At 36.8% G+C, this 22,831-nt stretch overlaps 1 protein-coding gene across 2 annotated transcripts; it reads right to left on the bottom strand.

Moving 5' to 3' along the window:
• Positions 1–422: 422 nt before the first annotated feature.
• Positions 423–21,713, bottom strand: stac (SH3 and cysteine rich domain). Of its 2 annotated transcripts, XM_056767675.1 has the most exons (12): positions 21,394–21,713; positions 17,342–17,696; positions 13,178–13,207; positions 11,428–11,528; positions 8,361–8,442; positions 8,168–8,274; positions 6,600–6,681; positions 5,992–6,059; positions 4,329–4,423; positions 2,524–2,575; positions 2,087–2,224; positions 423–1,986 (listed from the first exon to the last, which is right to left on the bottom strand). In XM_056767675.1, the coding sequence occupies exons 1-12, from the start codon at positions 21,499–21,501 to the stop codon at positions 1,888–1,890; spliced, it is 1,317 nt and encodes a 438-aa protein (XP_056623653.1). In that variant the 5' UTR covers positions 21,502–21,713; the 3' UTR covers positions 423–1,887. The 2 variants fall into 2 exon arrangements, with proteins under 2 accessions (XP_056623653.1, XP_056623654.1); XM_056767676.1 differs by lacking the exon at positions 13,178–13,207.
• Positions 21,714–22,831: the final 1,118 nt, after the last annotated feature.

The raw sequence follows: 22,831 nt of genomic DNA, 5'->3' as shown, positions 1-22,831 counted from the left end.
AATTGTAATGTCAGCTCACATTGGTCAAAACCGTGTAAATGATTATCATGACACAAGCTGACCATGATAGCTGTACGTCCAGATCATATATAAATATACATATATAGAGAGAGAGATGAAAGTGATAGTTTACCCAAAATTGTAAATTCTATCATCATTTACTCACTCTGTAGTAATGGACCACTTTGACCTTCTTTCTTCTGCAGAATACAAGATAAAGATCTTAAAGGATATTGGTAACCGAACACAGTCAACTACCAACATTTTTAAAAGATCTTCTTTTGAATTCTGCAGAAGAAAGTCAAACTGGTTTGAAATGAAAAAATTGTGATTGTGAAATTTTCTGGTGAACTATCCCTTTAACAACTTGCACCTGTCTACCATTAATGTGACACAACTGTAATAAGAGCACAGCACAAAAAATCAATAAATAAACTTTAATTCTGTACATAAAATATCTTCACTGTAATAGCATTGCTGATGCTGTAAAAATTAGACAACTTCATTTATCTCAAGTTAAAATAATATAAATTTACTATAAAGAGTAAATTTATGGCTCTTCAAGACATTCTATTAAGATTATGCATCATTTAAACAGACATGATGCCTATACTTTCATGACTAAAAAAAACATTCAATTAGATTCTTTACTGTAAAGACGAAACAAAATCTTCATCCAGACATACCTTACTAGTGCAGCATAGACTATTTTGCAAGACATTAACAACCCTTGTCCAGAAGCACTTCTTTTTTTCAGATTCAGTTCTACGTGCTCTGCTGGTTGTATTGTATTCTTATGTTTGGGTAGTTTAAAAAATGAAAACTAAACATGCTTCCGGACCAGTTTACATCTTCCAAAATGGTCTATATCACATAATTATCTACCATACATACAGCATATGCAGCAACAGAAAGTTTCTTCAGTGTGCTTCAATTACTTATTAATATTAATAATGCAAACTTCAAAATGATTTTGCATCCCTAAAATAATATAAGATAATGTTTGGTTAACTTAATTATAACATGACAGGTCATATCATAAAAACAAATCAAGATAGCGGTGACATTGAAGACCATTAAATATATAAGTCTTTCCTATATCTTGGCATGTTGTGTTTGATGACATTAGTCAAAGCTCCAGCAAAAGAAAGCATGTCTTTTCCTACAGCTCCTGCTTTGAATTAAAAGCCTTTGTGGCATAATGAAACATCTGAAAACACTCCGAATCTTGACACAGCTGAGATCTGTTCATTGCTCTCATGTATTTCTTTTCATCACAGCACGGGTGGAGCACCGTGCTCTGCAAACACAGGTTTAATGAATCTTCTCAAGTGTCGCTGACAGCAGCAAAATAGGCAGTTACCAAAAAACCTTCTGCACATTTATTGAAAACAACAGCTAACATACATTAGATCAATAAGACATGTTATCAGACTTTAAAGCGTTTAATGATTTACTTTGCAATTTAGGATATTTCAAAACAGGCCAAATGAGTTTTGATGCTACAGTAAACAGTTTGTAATGAAAACTGCTGCAGTACATGACCCTCTAGTCTAGACTAACCTTCAATAAATTAAATACAGTAAGCACAAATTCTCTCAAACGAAGAAAAATAACCAAAAGACGGACGGTTCATGACAAACACGCACAATTCCTTCTTTTGTCAGTTTCCTTTGAAGGAAAAAGGGTTAGAACATGAGCGTTCTGATCCCACCTGAGCGTATGTGTGTGTGTGTGATTACACTAGACAAATCCATGAATCTTCTTGGTACATGTTTCTCCTGAACCCCAACAGTCACAGAGGCAGCGCTCGAGCCATGACCTTGAAAAGTCCCTTTGTTTTCCATAACCTTCTCATCTACTTCCACATCAGGCTTCAACTACACTTCATTTATTCTCCAGGACATCACAGGGCACGAATCCTCTCTTCTTCCCACTGGCTACACTGATGAAGCCGTTGCTTTCATCCTCACTGCTGACACAAATCTGAAAATATAAATTGTGTTTTATGATGATACAAATGTGTCTGTTTGGTGGTGGGAAACGTAATGATATCTATCAACATCAAGGCTTTAAATATACTCACTTGCCCCTCCTTTAGGGTGATCTGCCCTTGTTCTTTACAGCCAATAAAGGTCCGGTTACATCTGAACACCCTGTCGCCTGCCTTCACCTGTTGTGTATATGACACTGGGAAAAAACCTATTCTGTCGTCGATCACTCCCTAGAAATGTTAGGGTATAGAAGAACAGACATTAAAAAAGTAAAAAAACTGATTTATTTAGAGCGATAACATCAAACACCAAAATCACCAAAACCATTAGTATGCACATATTTATTCTAAATTGTGTGACATGCAGCAGTGTATGTGTAGAATTGTTTTATTTTTGAGCATTGTTAGGTTTTTTTTGTGAGCATCATTGTATAAATAATGTTTAAATAAAGTTTTATGTAAAAAAAAGTTTTATCTCTGTTGCCTGTTAAGGATCTTTTCTAATATTATAGGAATCTGTGATGATTTACCTTCCACCAGTCGTCATTAGAATCATCAGCCACGATTATTCGATCCCCAGGTCTGCAAGCACATTTAAACATATTCAGACAGATTAGGACATGACATTCTTTTTCAATAGTAAAAAATTATTTACTATTGAAGCCTGTGATGATAGGAAATAATGGTCTGTTGTGATAACCTCAATACATGAGCCCAAAATAAGACTGCACATGAAAAAGATTTTGAAGCAATAGTCATTTGCAGCCTGTGCTTCCTGGTGAGATTCAGATTCAAAATTGAATCTTAAGAAATTACATTTCTGCTGTGCGAAAAGAAAGAAGTGCGAATGCAGACTCGGAGGATTTGAAGAATTTCATCAGTTTACTGTGCCTGAGCATGTGAGGGGCAACAACACAGCGGTCAGACTGAAGGTATGCTGAACAAACTGTTTAACCTCTGGCAAATGCATTAGTTTATATGTTTGTGTGTGTTTATGGAAGTGAAGGAAAGCATGTGTGTCTTTCGGGGGGGCTGGCAGGGCACCCGCAGAATTATGCAGGAACCTCCACAGATTTCTGAAGAATATGACTGGTGTAGAAAAATATCTAGATATGTTTATCTCGAGTACAAATGTGTTTGTTTGCGATATTTTTAAAGGACCGGTGTGTGATTTTTTTGGGAGGATCTATTGAGAGAAATGCAATATAATATACATTAATGTCTTCAGTGATGTATAAAGATCTAACATAATGAAGCGTTATGTCTTTCTTACCTTAGAATGAACTATTTCTATCTACATACACCACGGGTCACTAACATGGAATTTGCCATGTTGTTTCTACAGTAGCCCTAAATTCAGAGCGTTTTTTAGTATATACGTTATCTCCTTCAGCAAAGAAGCGTAAAACGTACTGACATCTTAGTCTTGTGTCAGCCGGTGTAGTGCTTTGAAAGGGAGGGGTGGAGTGAGCCGTTGGTTGCAATTCCCAACTGCACCACTAGATGCCACTTAATGTCTTTCAGTGGACCTTCAAGATAGTAATATTGACCTCTACCGAAAGAATCTATTAATCTTAACTGTTTTACACATTTCAACAGAACATAATATAGGGGTCTACCAACAAATGCAACCAATCTACATTTTCATCAAAATTCAGGTCTACGCATGTTGTCGAAGTAAATAAACACACAGCGTGTGTTCTGCACATAAAGAAACCCTGAGCTGGTCAGTAACACAGGAAGTTATCCATACACCCAACAGTGTCCCCATGACAACTAATTGCACATCCTGTGATGGGATGGTAGAAGTGGGCGGGGCAGGAAGAGATGCAAGAAATGATCATGTGATACAGATATGAAGATACAAATGTTGCCACTGAATAACCTGCTGTGTGCATGTTTGTGTGTATTTGTGGGAGGGATACAGGAGTCTGTTAAAGCTCCTTCTGAGTTAAAAATAGCATCTGCTGTTGATGCAACAAATTAAAATAAAATATCATCTGGAAAACAGGCTTTTATCTGCTATAGAAATTATAGTAGTTTTTTAGCATATACCATATATTCTATTTGTTTCCTAATTTACATTTGTGACTACTATCTGTTCTATCTGTTTATGTATTTGCTGTAAATATGCTTTGCAACAATATAAAATTATGATAATTAGAACAGAGCCCTGCATTTGACAGGTACTACAGAAATAAATATGAATTTAATTGTTTATCTGACTCTGAAATCACCCAAACATTTTTAGTATCATTGGTAATATTCCAGATTAGGTATATTTTTGTCTGATCTGTAAATGTGTAGGTGTGTGTTTAGCTTCAGGGATACTCGCCTCATTTCCAGGTCTTGGCTGTCTTGCGGGGTAAATCTGAACAAAGCCACATAAGTATTGAGCTGCAGAAGGTCCCTCTTTAAATCTCTGTTTGACTACAGTTTAAACATACAGGAACGTAAACAAGAAGAGGATATTTACAACTCAAACCAAATCTCAGATCATAAATGATTCCGAAAATGTGTGTCAGAGATACTGTTGCACGTTTTACTCCAGTGAATTTCTCAGGGTCAAGACTGATAATGGAAAACAAAAAGCTACACTTAATTAAACGCTCCCACAGCTCGTTCTGGAACATACTGTCTGCCTGTATGTGGTAAGTTGTCAAAATGTGATTTTTGTACAGTCAAGTTGTGCTTTGTTTTAGAGGAAAACAATGCTTTAAAGTTACACTCTTTGCCTTGCTCTAGGGAAATCACAAGTTTGCGGAACACAGCAGTGTACAGCATGCACAAACTGGCCTCATAATATTACTGATGTGATTAAATCCTGTTGCAGACCCATGAGTGAAAGAAGTACTGCTCGCTGCCTCATCTCAAAATCACACAGAATTGTATTAAAATTGTGACTAAGCTTCATTATTCAATGCAATTTACTCTGCCATGAAATATCCTGATTTCTGTCTCCAGCATCGCAAAAAGATAGAAAAAGTTGACCCGGGGCAAGTTGTCACATGCAGTTGTAACTCAAAGGTTGCGTCAAATGTAGGAAGCTATTATAGGAAGCAGTAGTTTTATATTTTGTTATATGTTGAAGAAGAGAAAAACATTTTGTCATAGCGTAAAACAAGCATTGGTTTGGTTTATATGGTTTATTATGGATCTTTTATAGTTTTGTGTAAATATATTTATAGGGTTTCATAACATGGCTCCAGAAAATAATGAGAACATTTTGTTGTTTTTTAATGTACTTGTTTGTGTGATCAAATGTGTTTAATTATGTGATCAATATTTCTCCCAAATTTCAAATAAAAATATTGTGTCTATTCTCATTTATTAACAAATAAATTAAACTGGAGAAACAGGTAAAAATTCTATGTATTTTTTTAGACCTCAAAAACTGCAAAATAAACAAGTTTATATTTACGTTTAAGAAAACAATAGTAATATTTCTACATATATTTAGGTAAAGTTGGAGATGAGCCTCGATCTTAGTGTTCTTGTGTCTCATCACGTGTCAATGCTTCACATTGCTGTTGGATGACTTTATGCCACTCCTGAGGTTTGACATTCAAGACACTGGACTGGAATGGCCACTGATCATCTAGAAATACTGATTAAATTATTTTTTATTTACAAGTTATTTCCTTTGCTGTGTCTTGTTTTGTTCTTGATAAATGTTTAATTGTTTACATTCTGTCCAAAAGTTGTGGAAGGCCCATTAACATTTAAAACACACTGTGACAAAACACCCCATTGTTACATAAACTACATTGGGTTTTTTTGCACAATAACAGTGAATATTTTTAACCGCCTTTTTATATCCCAAACATCAAGGTTTGTGACTGTACAGAAACCGACGTGCCTACTGACCTCAAAAATAAAATTACCTTGAGAAAATTCACTGGAGTAAAACATGTGCACTTGTCTCCCCTACAAACCAGAGACTTCATAAACCTGAGATTTCATAAAGAAAAGACGAACAACCTTTTGCAGATACTTACAGGTGAGTCTTCTGATTTCATCTCAGCAACATGAAAAGGTTCTGCTCCATTCTCCAAAGATGTAAAAACTAAAAAAACATAAACATTAATTTCCAAATCTGATGTTAGATGTAAGAGTCATGACAGAACAAATCTTGCTTGTTTTTTTATCATTACATGAGCTTAAATGAATAATTGTGTTGTAGTGGGTCATTGTTCAGGGAGGTGGACTGATAAGCCCAAAATACCACCATTTCTCGGTCATGCTGGCAGTTATGTGTCACCAGAGAATAAATATCCCAGCACACAGTCAATGGTTCATGAATTCATTGAAGCTGTGGGTGATGAACTGGACACAGCCTCGATCAAAGCAATTCATCTCTTTGATACCATATCACAGTCTGTCCAAACAGCAGTGTTTCATGTTAGCAAAAATGCTGATGAGAAACAATTTCTCTGATCATGTGCATGCGGTTTGGGATTTAAAGGGAGGGTAATGAGATAGATAATCAGATTTACACAGGTTGTATAGGTTCATTAGGATTTAAGTAGGAATCTTCGACAGTAAAATGCACAAAAATTTCTTTAATAAGAAAAGTGCACGATTTAAAGACCCTAAGCAATCTCACCATTATCGCTGGGTTTCCTGGTAAGTTGAGATTGAAAGCTGTCGGCGGCCCTCTCTTCCTGTACCTGACCCAGATCACTGGTCTGAACAAAAGAATAACAAACATTTATTCTATTACATTGCAATATGAGCACAACATTTGGTAGACACGTGTAAGTTTGGTTGACATTTGAAATTATATTCATTTTATTAATACATATTCCTGAGAATCAAACACACAATCCCCTGTTAGTCAATATACAGTACAGACCCTTAATCTATATTTAAATATGTATCTGTAGCAAAGAGTTATACTTTAATCTTTCTTATTTACCTGTATTTTCACTTTACAGAAGTTATTCAGTTTAAAGGAGCGTTATCCTGTCTTGTTGTGTCTACTCCTTCTCTTTGATCGCATTCTCTCCCTTTTTTGGTTATATTTGCTTTAGAGAGGCATTATCTGACATTGACCATCACTTCCTTTCAGGGCGTGTGTATAAGCATGCGCCTGTGTTTGTTTCAAGCCGTAAAACAGCATATCTGGGTATCTTCAGATGAGCTGGTTCTTTTACAACTGTAGTAACTGCGCATTGGGTGCTTAAACATTATTGAACAATCAGGTGTAAAGACCTATTCAGATTTACACAAATCCTGCTTTAAAATACACTTTAAAAGATCAATGTAAACTCAAACCTGAATTTCATTGCACTGTTTTTAATAATTAAATTATTGATGAAAAAAGTGGAAACTAAATTTTAACATATTGTGCTAAGATGATTGTTGTAACAATGAAAAAACATTTTACAGTGCATGGTTGTTTTTTAACAGATGGCATATGTACAGAAATGGCACCCCTGTGGTTGTACTTTGTCTTCTTTTTATATACAAAGAAAATAATGATGTGATTAAGACTTGAGCAGCTCAAGGAGATTTAATTGAATTATGTGGAGTGTTTTAATAAATTTATCATAATAACCAACATAATGGTTTTCCATAGGCAGTTCATTGTCAGCCCAAGCAGCTGAGAGGAAACCCGTTTAAATGAGTTAAAAGCCTAAATTGATGCAGGTAAATGATGGATGCCTTTTTCCCAAAATCTATTTTTCCAGAACGCTCTCCCACCTACACAGTAAAAAACACACTTACTCCGTGCCAGCACCACAAATAAATACACGTGTACACTCGTTGTTAAGCTTCAGGACCCAGATTAGTCAAAATCCGAGTACTTGCATAACATACAGTACTGTATACAAAAAACAAGAAATTGAAACATTTAAATATGTAGAATTAAAGATAAAAGATAACAATGTGCAAAAAATGTGTAAGTGAGAGAGTTATTTACAGATGTGCGTTGTCAGACAATACATTCGAACACTGTCAGTTATTAATATAGCAATTTTATAATTTGCCACCTTTAAAATTCAATTAAATCGATTAAATCAAATTTGCTTAGATGCATTAAAAATAAGATCCATTTTTGGATAAGAACCCACCCGAGCCGCTGAACTATTGCATTAGATAGTATAAACACTCATTGTAATAATTGAGTTATTCAAAAAGGTATCAAAATGATTGCTCTACGTGTCTTACAGAGTTTCTCTGTGGTGATTCTGATCCACTGGTCCGCTTGTTCTTCTGTGCCAGAGAGGTTCCAAATCTTAATGTCTCGTAAACTGGGTCAACTTTACTGCCACAAGCTAGAATAGAACAAAAGACCTGTCAAAATACTACAAAATAAAACAGCTGATGCTATGAATATTTCCTAATGTAAAAAAAAACTCACCGATGGGCATAACCTCTCGGATGCAGCCAAACTGTTCCTGTATTAGCAGAGGGGAGCTTGAATATCTCCGAAAACCTTTGGGCTGCAATAAAACAGAGGATTGAGTGAGAGGCGTTACTACACACTGTTCATGCAACCAGACAATTTCCATACATGCGGTTAGAAAAGAAACACTTTCAGTATTCAAATCAGCAAGCTGAAGGATGCATGCTCAGCTTTCAGAAAGTATGCCCTTATTTGTATATGCTGTGTTGAGTTACTAATACAGGGTATCTATGCAATCTACATCACAAATCTGCTTTGAAGGATTCTTCATTAGCCACTACTGAGGTTGGAGACCAACATAAGCACCACTCAAACCGGGAGAGAAGCTCTCTCGTGTTCCTACGTCACATTTCTCCAAGTGCGTTTGTATGTAGTGAATGCTATTAATTGCCTTTAACCAACGCGAACGATGCCTGTGAAACACTGAAATGACTCACCCGAAAAGGTTGGTTTATTTAATCACCTAAAAGAACAACAGCTCCAAAGTGCAATGTTTACTTGCACATAATGGGAGTTGTTACGTTTGACAAACAGTCTGGACTCAGCTCACGTCGTGCTGGTAGTAAAACTACTCTTTTGAAAACCACTCGTAGCTCGAAGGTTCTCACTGATCCACCAGGCCAAGAGAAATAAACAGAGTTTAAAAATAGCACCCTGTCCACTTATAAGCAAAAGTGGAATTAGAGACAAATCCTGTGGGGAATTGTTGCCTTTTTTTAATCCTGACCCCCCACAGCTACATTTTCCATTTGTGAAAGCCCACTACATCATCGGGAGACTCGTTGTCCCATCCCACTTAACAATCTGAAGGCAAAGGACAAACATTTTCCATTTCCTGTTGATGATCTCATTCTGGAGTTCTAGTGTCAAAAGCTCTCATTTATCTAATAATAAAGAACCTTTCAAATGGTGTTGCAACCTAAAAATATATTGTTCGTTCATGGCTATATGAACTGAAATGAGTGAATTCTACATATGTTCACATGCATTTAAGTGCAGACGGTTACAGCTGTCTGGCACTGGGCGATCAATATGTTTTTGAATAGCCCATTATGTCTTCCATTTTTGAATAGCCCATTATGTCTTCCAGATGGCATGACAGCTCATATAATACTTCTGATATGTACACAATATAATTCAGTTTTGTTGGTACTGATAAGAAGTACAGCCGCTGCTTTCCTTTTGAAATCATGTATCTCCATTTCTTCTGATTTGTATTTTTTGCCATAAATCATTATTATTAGTCACCCTTTATGTTTGTCACTGGATTATGCAAATATCTAACTAATTAAAAAGCATTAAAAAACGTGCTTGTCAACTTTGACAACATTGTCTTTAATGATTTAAAAAGGAGTGTTTTTCCATTTGGTGAAAAACTGTGAATTTGGGCATAAAAGGTTTTGGAAGGACAGCGACGATACACAAAATTCAGGGTTGGGTCAAAACATACACATTTCACAGTTGGGAAATGTTTGCTTTCCTATATTTTTCAAAATATCTTCTTTTGTGTTCACCAGAACAAATAAATGTATAAAGCAAATGTTCCTACTATGGTAGTTTATAGTGGCCAAGAAGTTTTTGGTTACAAGCATTCTTCCAGACATCTTTCTCTGTGTTCATCAGAACACAGAAAATTATCCAGATTTGGAACAATTCGCGTGAGTAAATTATGATTTTTGGAAATTATGATGAATAACTGTTCCCTTAATCGCAAAATGTTTTTTTTGCCAATCTCATGTTAATCTTGAGTACCTATACAGTAGTATTGCATACTTCGTATCTTCGACAGGTATTTAGTTTAATCACATGTATAAAAGATAGATACAGCTTTACGTTTGTTTTCCGAAAACATACAGCGCGTGCAGGGGGAGGGGTAGGCTGAACCAAAGCACGTGCTCACCCATTGTCAACAAAACAGATATCAGTTTCACTCACCGCATGCGGTTCATGTCCGGCGTCTTTTAGCGCTGGGACGGCTCCATATACTAGTTTCAAACGATCTCCAAATCCACCGTTATGTCCACAGTTTATATAACATTCTTCACCCAAATGCAGTGAACAAACAAACACCTGAACTTCGCGAACATATGCTCTCTCTCTCTCCTGCTTACAAGTGAAAGTGATGTCTGCGCATGCTCATTCTCCTTCTCCTGCTCTCCTGTGGCCGTGGCGCATGCTTTTCCGGGAGAATAGTCCAATAAGGGACTAAGAAAGGTTGCTGCGAAACAGTTTAAAATGTTCAAAAACAACTTTCCGAAACCTGTACGATCGCTGAGTGAGTGTTTCGAGCACAGAAATACTACGTAATATGCCCAACTCGTTTTTTGACAAGTAAACCATGTTAAGCATGAGAAGACAGCACGTTTAACATTGTAAAGAAGTCAGAATGCATGACACATCATTGCAGGGCCGCTTTAAGAACAGGTTTCGGAGCATGCCGTGAACTTTTTCTCATCCACTCATTCTCAGAGAAACCTGAGTTACTCTGTTACGCTAAAACCATGGGAAACCCAATGGAAATTGTAGCATTTTCCTTATTTTAAGTGTGTGTGTGTGTGTGGGATGGCCGTGTGCATATCCCAGAAGAGACTTGTACCTCCCCTGAGTATGCACTAAGGTGTTTACATCAGAAATGCATCCTTCCTATCTGTCTCACTCTCACACACTTAGTCTTGTGCACGCTAGAGAATCATTAGCATTCATACTCACACCTTAATCCACAGAAGAGAAAGACAGACTGATGAATCACACCTTCAAATCGACAGAAATCACACAATCAAGAGTAACATATTCTAAGGCACACAGCACAAACCCACAGCTTCACTTGTAGAGTAATATTAGGAATTTGGTAGATCTGCAACTTGAAAGCGTTTGATTTTTAAACAGTATCTATTTCACTAATCCACTTTATACTGTAAACAAATATTTGCCATCACTGAGTTTCCAACATTAGCAATTAAAAAATATCAGTAGAAACAAACAACGATATACAAAAACTACAGAGTTTGTAACAAAATCTTACCAGTTTCCCCATGCATTTCTGCTGTCCAACTCTATCCAGGCACTTATGGTGGATGCCCATCTTGCAGGCCTTGCATCGGAGACCCAGTTTAGCGTTGGGGCCTGAGATCATATTCACATTTTTATCCAATTAAAAAATTGGAGACTTAATCAACATACAGCAAATGCTCTTTGCACAGTGTTATACTGCAAAACAACAGCGTGATATCAGTTAAAAGACATCATAGAAATGTCTGACAATTTTGTGAGGAATATTATTCTCAAGAACCGTAGTTTGTATTTATTTTAGTTGTTTCTAAGGAGCAGTGTCATGTGTTTTACAGTATGTGCACTCGAGTAAACTCCACAAAGACCTGTGCTGGATATTTGTCAAAGTTATAATGAGGGTTTGAATATTACGGGGTGCCATTCTGCAAGTGTTCCGGTTGTTGGTCATCTCATTATAAAAGGGAAGCTAAAATTCAGTGCCACATTTGTCCAGGCAAGTAAACATTTTCTTTTGTCTAGAGATGAACACTTATGAGTGGATCAGCCAATTATGTCTTCACAGTTGCCAGAAACACCTGCAGAACCTCATTAGCATTATTAGTACTGCTGGAAACAGGCATATGCGGATGTTAATGCTTAGCTGAAACAGTAGAAGACAAACAAAAGCAAAGCATACAGTTAAAAGATGGATGGCATAGACTGTCTAAGAAAGCATCACTTGAATTCCGTTCTTCTGTTTTCTCAGTTGTAACACCTGATATCTCTACACCTGCTGCTCAGCACATTCATAGTTTTATTGATTCAACTGCATTATAGAATGACTTGGAAAAAGGGAGGCCAGTACTTAATGTCCCACACAAGTATTTGATCTAAATAAGATTGAAATCAGAATAAAGTTTACTATGAACCACTAAGCTTGTGACATTTTTCTTGCCTAAGTACGGAGTCTAAGAGAGCAATGTTATATATGTGTGTGTTTGCTCCTCGGATATTTATCAAATGTTTTTTGGTAATATTTGAAACGTTTATGTTCCTTTAAAGGCAGAAATATTGATCTGCTCCTAAAGATTGAAGATGCGTAAACACCAAAACCTGAAATGTTCTCTATCCAACTGCATAAAAATGTTAACAAAATAACAAAGAACGTTTTGTATTGACAAAGAAAGAGCATTTTGGCATTAAAAGAATGCTTTAACCGAGAATTTATACCCCCACACTGACTCCTCCCACTTTTCTAACTCAGGCAAGTTTCTCTATCTAAAAGATCCACATATCAAAACAGGTTGATTTAGGTTTTATATTTAAATATAAATCAGGTTTCCAGGTCCTTGCAGGAAGAATGTGTTATTAACTGTAATCTTTTACATAAGACAAACAGCATCTTCCTGTCACACTCACTGATGCATTTGTGAGTAATCTGCTGGTAAATGAGAATTAATTAGATGCTTTCAGAAATTAAATGACTGTCTCTGTGTGGCATAAACAGGGAATAAATACTAATTACCATAATAACTGTTTAATAAAGTCACCTTCACAAGTTCCTCCCAAGACAGAGGAGCAGAATTGACAGCAATTTATTAAAAGGAGATCATCTATCGATAATAACCCCATGAGATGCTACTTCACCACGTACATTTTTCTGAGAGTGCTGGACAAGTAATAATGAGAGCAGCAGCGGGGCGAGGATGGGTGGGGTGGGTGAGTGGAATTATCTATTTTGATTCTGTTTCTAGAGGAATCAATTCATCATTAAACAGACTTACCAAACACCTTGCCTGCTCCCCCTTGGCAAGCTAAAAATTACAGGAAAGAATCCCTCTAGCATTACAAATATTGCATGCATAAATATAAATTCACTCTATTTTGTAATACTGTACCCAAAACAGACTGTAAAGAAAATATAATGGAAAAAGAGCATTAGAGAGGTTGCAAACACCTAGTGGCTTATAGATGAAAGATGCACTCAGTAATTTTTTTACTTGACAAGTATCACAAAATAAGTGTTAACAATTGTGTACACTCACATGAGATTAGCAGCTAAATAAAAATCAAGAAGAGAGTTCTGTTTTACATAAAGTTTCACTTTTACATACATCACATAACATCAATCATGTCAAATTTGCTAATTTGCCTTTTCAGTCTAGCGCGTCTCTACAATGAGAAAGAATACTTGAAACTATTGTTTGTGTGTGATGCTGCATCCACACCGCATTGTGTCAATATACGATGCCACGTGCCCAGAACAACATAAAAAACTAATGAGTGCACCTTCAATATAGAAAAGACAAAATAACAAGAACTTTTGTGATTCACCATTCATAGCACCTTATGTACCAGAACATTTTTCTCAATAATCCAATGTGTAAGTAAATAATAGAGGTGATAATTAAGAGAGAAAAAATATAATGAGATCATTTTGTTAACATATTGAGTGGCACAAAAACCTAATGTGATAAAAGAAAAGATTGTTTTTTAATAAACCATGAGATGATAAATAGGGTAAAAACATCCAGTCACACTCGTGGGAACAATTTAGCCACAGTGCTCATTTGCCCCGGTCTGCTACAACAAGCTGCTTCCAGCTATCCATCGATTAATCAAACATCACGTGCTCGGTCCAGACTCTCTCATGCATTCCTATAATGCTCACTTCAACCTAAAAAATCATTAATGATTCTTTAATGTGTTTAACTGTTTAGTGTTGAGTTTTTTTCTAGTAGTGACTGATGCACATTTCTAAAAAGAAATCAAAATTTCCTGTAATCAATCAATTCAAATCAATGTATTACTAAATACTAAACTGACACATAGTTCAGTTCATATAATTGTCATTACCAATGTTTTTTTTTAAAGATTGCACAAAATTTCACTTGGACCGAATATCTATTCAAATGTGTCAAATCTCTGTGCACATATATGTGTGAATTCAGTTGTTTTGACATGCATGTGTAAAATCTGATCTCTCTGGATATAACTATAACAAGAATATTATGAGAGATGTGGAGTATTATAAACAATTTTAGTAAATGCATGCAAATGTTTACTATCATAACTTAAAACATTATTTCCCCATACCATCCCACAGCACGTACTGGACTCCTACACAGGCTGTACTCAGCCCACAGGCCATGTGTATGACACCTTCTCCTTAAAGGAACACGGGAACATGATTCCATCCTGTACAATCTTCTAAAGGTCCATGAGATGATGTGGATTTAATTTCAATGTTGTTAATGGCATCAGTCGCCCAATGGGATATGAATCCACCCACATAGCGAGCCAACCGTATTCCAATATGCTAAGCCTCTTTTTATACTTAGCCAAACAGCCAGTTTTTATGTCTTTAGAAATAGACGCCTCAGCTACAGCCAAACATGAGGGAACATCAGAATGTAAAATGTGTTGCCCTGCGATACAGACACTGCTTTGCTGACTGATGCTTCACAATGGGCTTGATATAAAAAATGACTATTACAGGAAACAATTCTCTTTCTGAATAATATCAATGATCACCTTAAAGCTAAAGTGTATGAAATTTAGCATCATCTAGCAGTGAGGTTGCAAAATTGCAACCAATGGCTCGGTCCCCCTTCCCTTTCGAAGCATTACGGTGGCTGACACAGGATTGTCGTCACGTTTTTGCTTCTTTGCTGAAGGAGATAACGTATTTATGAAACACGCTCAGTAGAGCAGTTTGTCCATTTATGGCTATACTGTGTAGACAAAACATGTCAAAATCCAGGCAAGGGGACCTATGGTGAATGTACATAGAAATAGCTCATTCTAAGGTAATAAAAACATAACGCTTCATTATGGAAGGTCCTTGCTCACCTCTGAAGACATAGTTCTATACATTGCATTTCTGTCAATAGATCCTCCAAAAATGTACACACAGCACCTTTAATAGCTAAGAGACATCATCTATGCAATGGAATCAGTATCTGTCTATTAAAACATTTCATATTGTTTAACGGGGGCTAACTTTGTTTAATATTGGTCCAGAATGAATTTAGTTTACCTTAAATCCAGATCTGTTATGACCGCTGCTATTCTGTAGCTACAACAGAATCCCACAGGAGTGAAAACTTTAAACTCCACAAAGCAGCCAGCAACAGGTCAGATCTCTCTTGAGCTCGGTCTCACATAACTAATAACATAGCTGAGGGTCAGTATTGACACAAATGTGGAAAATAAAGGAATGTGATCCTGAAAGCCCAGCTGAGGCTGGTCTACCGATCCCCTGATACCTGATCTAATTGCAGAGATTTGGGTCAATTACACCCGTGCTCATATTTAATCTACCTGTAGAGATTTGGCTCGAACACAGGTGTCCTGATATCTGATCTACTGTGGAGATTTGGGTCGAGCACAGGTGTCCCGATATCTGATCCGTGTGCGGAAATCTCACAGTTTGTTATTTAGTAATGACTCACGAAATTGGGATCGGAGAGGCACACGCAGAAGAACTGCACCCTCCACACATTTTATTCTCAGACAGCTGGTGGGATCTCATAAAATTCACCTTCCTGCATGGCACTCATTACAATGCTGTAGGATAATGACCCAACAAATCATTCTTGATCTAACTGCTCCGCCAGCTCAGGTTTCTCTACATTCACTACAAAGCCGTGTAATGCGTAAATTGGCAACCTGATGTTCCCTGCATGAGGATGGGCCAGGGCTGTATCTGGAGCCCTGCCCTCATTAGTGTGTTCTTCTGAGGGAGTGTGTTAGTGAGGTAAAGAGGTGATGGGGCCTGACAGATCCATATGCCAGCCTGAGACAAGACAAAACACACAATCTCTCACATACGCCCACAAACTCTATTTGCACACACTAGATAACCATACTAATCCAAACAAAAACACAAGAAACCATTCTAGCACCTTTACACATTTTTTATAACACCTATAAGCTTTGAGGCTAAATACAATTCAGATATTGTGTCTAAAAAATACCCTCATTTATCCAGCTTTTGTATTTGTGTAATAGAAAAAGGGATTAACGTTATACATGTTATATTGGTCTGTTGGTAAATCCAAGGATGTGAAGAAAAACCACATACTGTACACAAATTGTACCAAAAAAATGAAAATTCTGTCATCATAAACTCACCTTCTTTTCATTTCAAACCTGTATGACTTTCTTTCTTCTGCAGAGCACGAAAAAGATATTTTAAAGAATGTTGGTAAATGAACAACAGCGTTACCAATTGACTTCTATTTTACGAACACCCGCCATTGTTCCATTACCGACAGTCTTCAAAATGTGTTATTTTGTGTTCTCCGAAGAAAGTCATACAGCTTTGAAATGAGTGAATGATGACAGAATTTTCATTGTTGGTGAACTTTCCCTTTAAAAGCTGCACCACTATCTCTTCTCTGACATACTGTAACATTCATAACAATACTGCAATCCACGGACACCTCTACAGAAATTACACACCAGGTAAGTCTATAGCCTTTGTAAAAGTCTATACCTTCAAACAAGTCTTTACCTTCAAACAATTTAACTATGTCAAATAAAAGAATACATTCTTAATATTAACAAAAATGTATCTGGTTTGATTCTTCCTGAAGAAATCAACACATTCCCAACACATTCATCAAAGGTTTCCTGGACAGATGTAAATTTGGGACGAAATACATAATTTATTTTGTATGAGATTGACATTGTTCGCTGTTTTCTAAATAGTTAAACCATTGTGTGTTTTTTTCAAAACATTAACATGTGGTGGCTGAAGAACAGATTTAATAAAAATATATAACAATATAAAATTCCAGACAATGCTTTCATGTTTTCTCATCTATAATTATTATGTTAGATATCAAAATACTCACTGACCCCTAAATAAACAGAGCTTTGATCATGTTAAGTTTCTCAGTATTTTGCTTGTCACATCAATATCAGAAAATATGTCCTCTTACCTACAATCATGTGGTTGCACATGTCACAAAAGTGAGGTTTCTTAAAGATGTGTTCCAGAAAGGTGTGCGCGTTGGGGTCCATCTGACGCGGGGCCCGGGACGGAGAACAGATTGTGATGGGCAGGTTTCCCGGGATGACTGAGGGCAGCGGAGGGGGTGGCGGGGGTAAGGACATGGCAGGGGGGGTGGAGACGGACAACCCGATGGTGCTCAGGTGACCCGTGCTGCTGCTGACATCAGAGAGCAGTTCCGTTTGAAACTTCACATCCTCGAAGGGGCGCTGGAAAAAATTGTCAGCGCTTTTGCTGCGGAGACTCTTGGTCTTGAAGGAGAGCGAGCGCTTTAGTCTCTGCAACTGAAAGAAACATGGTAAAACAGAAATGTAAAGTGGGGTTCAAAAGAAGGAGAACCTGGAAGTAAACTGAAAGTTTTAAGATTAGAAAAATCTTAAACACTATTTAAATTTGTGATGTAAAACATACAAACTTTGTATGAAGCTCAGATTTCCTATCTTTCATTAAAGCACACAAGATAACATACATCATCACAGTTTGCTATTTTAAAACATGTGTATTACATCAGAAACTACAAAACCGAAGAATTTTTATAAGTGGTCCCAGACTTGTGGACCCTGCTGTACCAATTCGCATCCGATTAAGAGAAAAATTCTTAACCCACATGCCTAAAAACAACCCCTAAAACACTCAGCTCTGCGTGTGGGTGATATGAGACTTTGGCAGGAGTCAAAATAAGGGCATTCACAGAATTTCTCTTCACAATAACACTCACAGAAACAAGCCCCAGATTATTGTAAGAATCTTCATATGCAAACATAAAATTCACACAATAAACAGGTAAAAATCACACAATACTGCGGTCGTGTTAGCACACTGATCATCAAAACACTTAATACAAATGAAAGAGAGAGAGAGATGAAGAGGAGAAAAGAGGGGAGGGGAGAGAGATGGGCTGTCATTTCTCTTGGTACATAACCTCTATGCTCACTGCACATTACCCATGATATCAGTCATACACTGACAGCCCTCTAAATTATCTGACAACACCCACCAGGATCATCTTTGCCTCCTAAAAATGTATTTTATTCCACAACAACCTGCACTACTTGGTGTAGAACTCTGAACATCTGAGAGATTAAAAGTTCCAACATAAAACTCTTACCTTTACTTTCTGTAAACCTCAGTTGTGTGACACAAATCTAAAATAAGTCCATGTGTGTGTGTTTATTTATACGTATGTCTGTGTGTGTGCCAGACTGTGATGTACGGTCCATTTGGGCAGCACCATGTGACAGTTTGAACCGCTCCCATTATGTTTCCACCAATCAGATACGAGAATCAGTCAACTGTGTTTTGCTGGAATCCGAATGCATTCCAGTGTATGATGACCTATTGGCGTGTGATGCCCTGCAAAGAGCGACCGATCGATTTGTCCCTCCCTCACTGCTTCTGTCCGTCGGATCTCATTATTCACTGCCAACTTACCTTGCATTTCCTCTAGAAATCTGTGTGAATCACATCAAATAAATCTCATGTTCTATATATCAAATTAATTCTATAGAGATAAAAAATAAAATATTGTTGCAGACTTTCTGAAACCTCGGATGTCCACATTTGCTGTTTTTTAGGAAATAGAAAAAAACTGTTTTTTAAATGATTACATAGTGGTTTGTCAAAGTTGACAAGCACTTGTTAAGACTTTTTATTGGTTAGATATTCGCAAACCCAGTGACAATCACAAAGGGTTATTAAAAATATTGGTTTATGGCAGAAAATAAAAGTCACAAAATATGGAGATACCAGATTTTAGAAGGAAGCAGCGATATATAATTTAAACAGGGAAGATAAAAACTGCTGAAAAACTACTGTCAGAAGGTAGATTTAAATTCCATGCTGAAAACTGCTTAGTGGGGTAAATATGGCCTAAACTGTTAGGAATAGAACAGAAGACTGAGGCTAATGGTTTAAATCAAGGCCATTTCTGCCAAAAAATTATAAATCTTCAACATCTATTATGCCAATTCTCCTGCTGTCAGCACCAAATGTGAGTCCTGTTCTCCCCTGAAGGACAAACTGAGAGATGGAAGCGATTAAGGTGGAAGTCTGTTTAGTTACTCACTCTACTTAGAGTCCGAGGGACACATTTTATTAGACCTTCTTTCATTGTTTCACATTTTTATCTAAGCAGATAATATTAAACAAAACTTTGGTTTCAAAAGTTCTTGCTTAAGTCGGTTTTAATAGTACAGTACAAAATCTAGTTCAAAGATTTAACTTACAGATGCTTGATGGATTTGAAAATAAAAGTTGATTAAATTCATCAAGAATTGAAAATGAATTATTTTATTATTACTTTTATAATTAGGTTTCAAACAAGGCATAAAACGCATGCAAATGGATGGTCTCAATCTCAATAAAAACCTTTCACATATTAAATATGTGCAAAATGCAATCAGCATTTGAGATTAAATGTTTTTATGAACTTTTTTTTCGTTTACATTGTAATCTCTCATCATTAATAAAAATGTATGATTACACTCATGGGTGTAAATCCCTTCCTTTTTGGTGTAAATCCCTTTATGATAATTGATGGTATAAATATCTCTTCAAAGGGGTTAAAAATAAACATTTACTTGAAAACTTTTAATAAAATTCCAGTATTGAAAAAATAAAATCAAACTCATTGAAGTATGACTGCTCAGAGTAACACTTTATAGTAACACCAATTATTCAACACAATTTTTAACTCTAAAATGCCAGCGAGTGGACACTAAATACAATTTATTTTGAAAATCAAACTTCCTTGGCATTGCATTAGCAGTGCAAATGTCATGTGTTCGATACCAGGGAACAAACATAGCAATAACATGTGTTGAATGCTAATCACTTTGGATTAAATCATCTGCCAACTGCATAAATAAAACACTTCTGTTTTAGAGCACTTAATCTAAAATAAATAAAAAGCGGTTAGTCCCAAATAAATACATTATGATGAAAGAACAAATAAATATGTAAAAAAAGTAATGGGATTGCCTATCAAAAGCACAACGACCCGAACAACATTTTGCCGAACTCAGGCCCAGAGATGACCCAGAAAAGCAGATGAGCTCAAGCTCAGCGCCAATGGTGGTGACGAAACACCCGCCCACTACAATTTGACACAATCACATCCTCACTCATGTACATCTACAAACAACAGGGATGTACTGAAACTAGTCAAATGAATCAACAAAACCTCACATTATCTTTTTGCTGAGTTAAAGTGAGTGATACTTCACCCAAAAAATTAAATTCTGATATAATTTACTCTCCTTGAGTTGTTCCAAATGTGTATAGATTTCTTTGTTCTTATGAACCCAGAGAAATAAAATTTGGAAGAACGCTTATAACCAAACAGATCTGAACACCCATTGACTCTATAGTAGGAAAATTACTTTTTCAAAGAAGACATTTTGAAGAATGTGACGTTCTGGGGCACCTTTGACTAATATTTCCTACTATGGTAGTCAATGGGTGTTGAGATCTGTTTGGTTATAAGCATTCTTCCAAATATATTTCTCTGGGTTCATCAAAAGAAAGACATTTATACAGATGTGGAACAACTCGAAGGTGAATAAATGATGACAGAATTTTCATTTATGGGTGAAGTATCCCTTTAACCTACTGGACTCCCATGAGTCAATACATACGTTTGGCATTATTGTAAATTACATTTATTTACTGATGTAGCTAAACTAATATTTCCTGCATGTGGGATAATGTTTCAGGTTAAGAAATGCTTGCGGTTTTGTTGCAACAGATGTAACGCAACAGATGCGCGTGTACTCTGACGGGACAGCGCGCGCTCACCCATATCCTTGTTTACAATAAATAACCTGAATTAAAAATGTCACTGTCCAGCTATCTCAAAGAGGTTAAAAATAACACAATGTTTACAGCACAGTCAAAGTGAAAGCATGCTGAAATCACGAAATATAAACAGACTCTCCATCGGCGCGCATTGAACGTTTGCTTTGTGAGGTGCGCGTCTCAAACCTTTGACTCCTGCTGGCTGATGGATGTCGGGGACTGAGGCTCACGCTCCTCTCGTTCGTTCTCCTTCCCTATCGTTTCCTCCTGGGTCATGTTGGCTGGCGGAATCATGTTGGTAACAGTTGAAATAGCACCAAATGAGCCGTGCAGTCAGTCTGTCGGGTGAGTCTGGGTACCAGTTACATGTTGAGTTGAGCTGAAAGTTGAAGGGTCTGAATAGAAAATGTCGAGCTCGAAATAAGAGAGCACGCCTCGTCTATCTACTTCCCATCAGTTCAAACGTCAGCCTACATAGTGAAGATGCCACCGCCGGAGAATAACTCACTTCATTACAGTCCAGCAAACTGACTAGGTCCGACTGTCAGACGGTGCGTCAGCCAATCGGATTCCGCTATGGGTGGGGTTTAGCTCGGATGCTTCTTATTTCATACGAGTCCAATTGTGATTTTGGTGAGCAGACTGGCTGTTCTCACCTCTATGCTTAACTTGATGTACTCAGAAATGATTAGGGCCAGAAATAGATGTGTTAATGTTTCGTATTATAGTTGTTGTTATGTGATTATGTAAGATATTTTAAAGAAATGACTGGATAAAAAAATATTGTCTTGTAAATATGAAAAACACTAGAACATATTCCAACTTCAAGGTTGTTGATCTGATTCATTTCCATCGTTATTTAATGAGTATCACCATATGTGAGGTAGATGCTTCTGCATCAATATCCTATGAGCTATTGGATCAGGGGTTTACAAACATCCGGTGGTTTTCAAGCGTTCCAGAATCTCCTATGTCAAATCAGTTAACCCTATCATTTCTTTCCACACACAAGCTAAAAGACCAGAATGACCAATGTTCGTGTTTAATGACATCACATAGAAAAAATAACCATCAGTTATGATGGCAACAGATGGCATCTCATTTATATGAGGGAAAGAATATGGGAGCAGTGGAAGGAGATGAGGAGCAGAAGGAGAAAGGGCTGTAATTTTCACCCCCAGCTGCAGAAGAGACTGAAGGACATTGGGCATGAGAGAAGGGTCTTAATTATAGAGGTCTGAAGGGTCTACTTCACTAGTAAGTTCAAGATCACACAGCGACACCGGTTATTTATAAGCCTCACGACTGGAGCCTTTGCATTAAAAATACGATAAAAGGCATATGAATAGATGTGTCATGTGTGCTACAAGAGTTTAGCTTTTCCAAGAAGTTAACAAATTACTATTATACATAGATTTCCTGATTTAAAACTGCCCCATTTGCAATAATTTAGTTTTTAAATCATTTTTATGCATGGTAATTGTTTAAGAGCTCTTGATAGGTTAACATAATCTTGGCAAGGTCATTTCAATTCTAGAAGAGTCCTACAGGGAGAAAATGAAAAATCGTATACTTTGCCTGAATGGATTGAAAGGCTTTTGGGGATTTTTTTTATCATTTTGTA

The sequence above is a fragment of the Triplophysa dalaica genome, chromosome 15 (genome assembly GCF_015846415.1).
Source record: "Triplophysa dalaica isolate WHDGS20190420 chromosome 15, ASM1584641v1, whole genome shotgun sequence".
NCBI lineage: Eukaryota > Metazoa > Chordata > Actinopteri > Cypriniformes > Nemacheilidae > Triplophysa > Triplophysa dalaica.
Note: the sequence above shows the minus strand (reverse complement) of the source record. Positions and strands in the feature narration are given on the sequence as shown.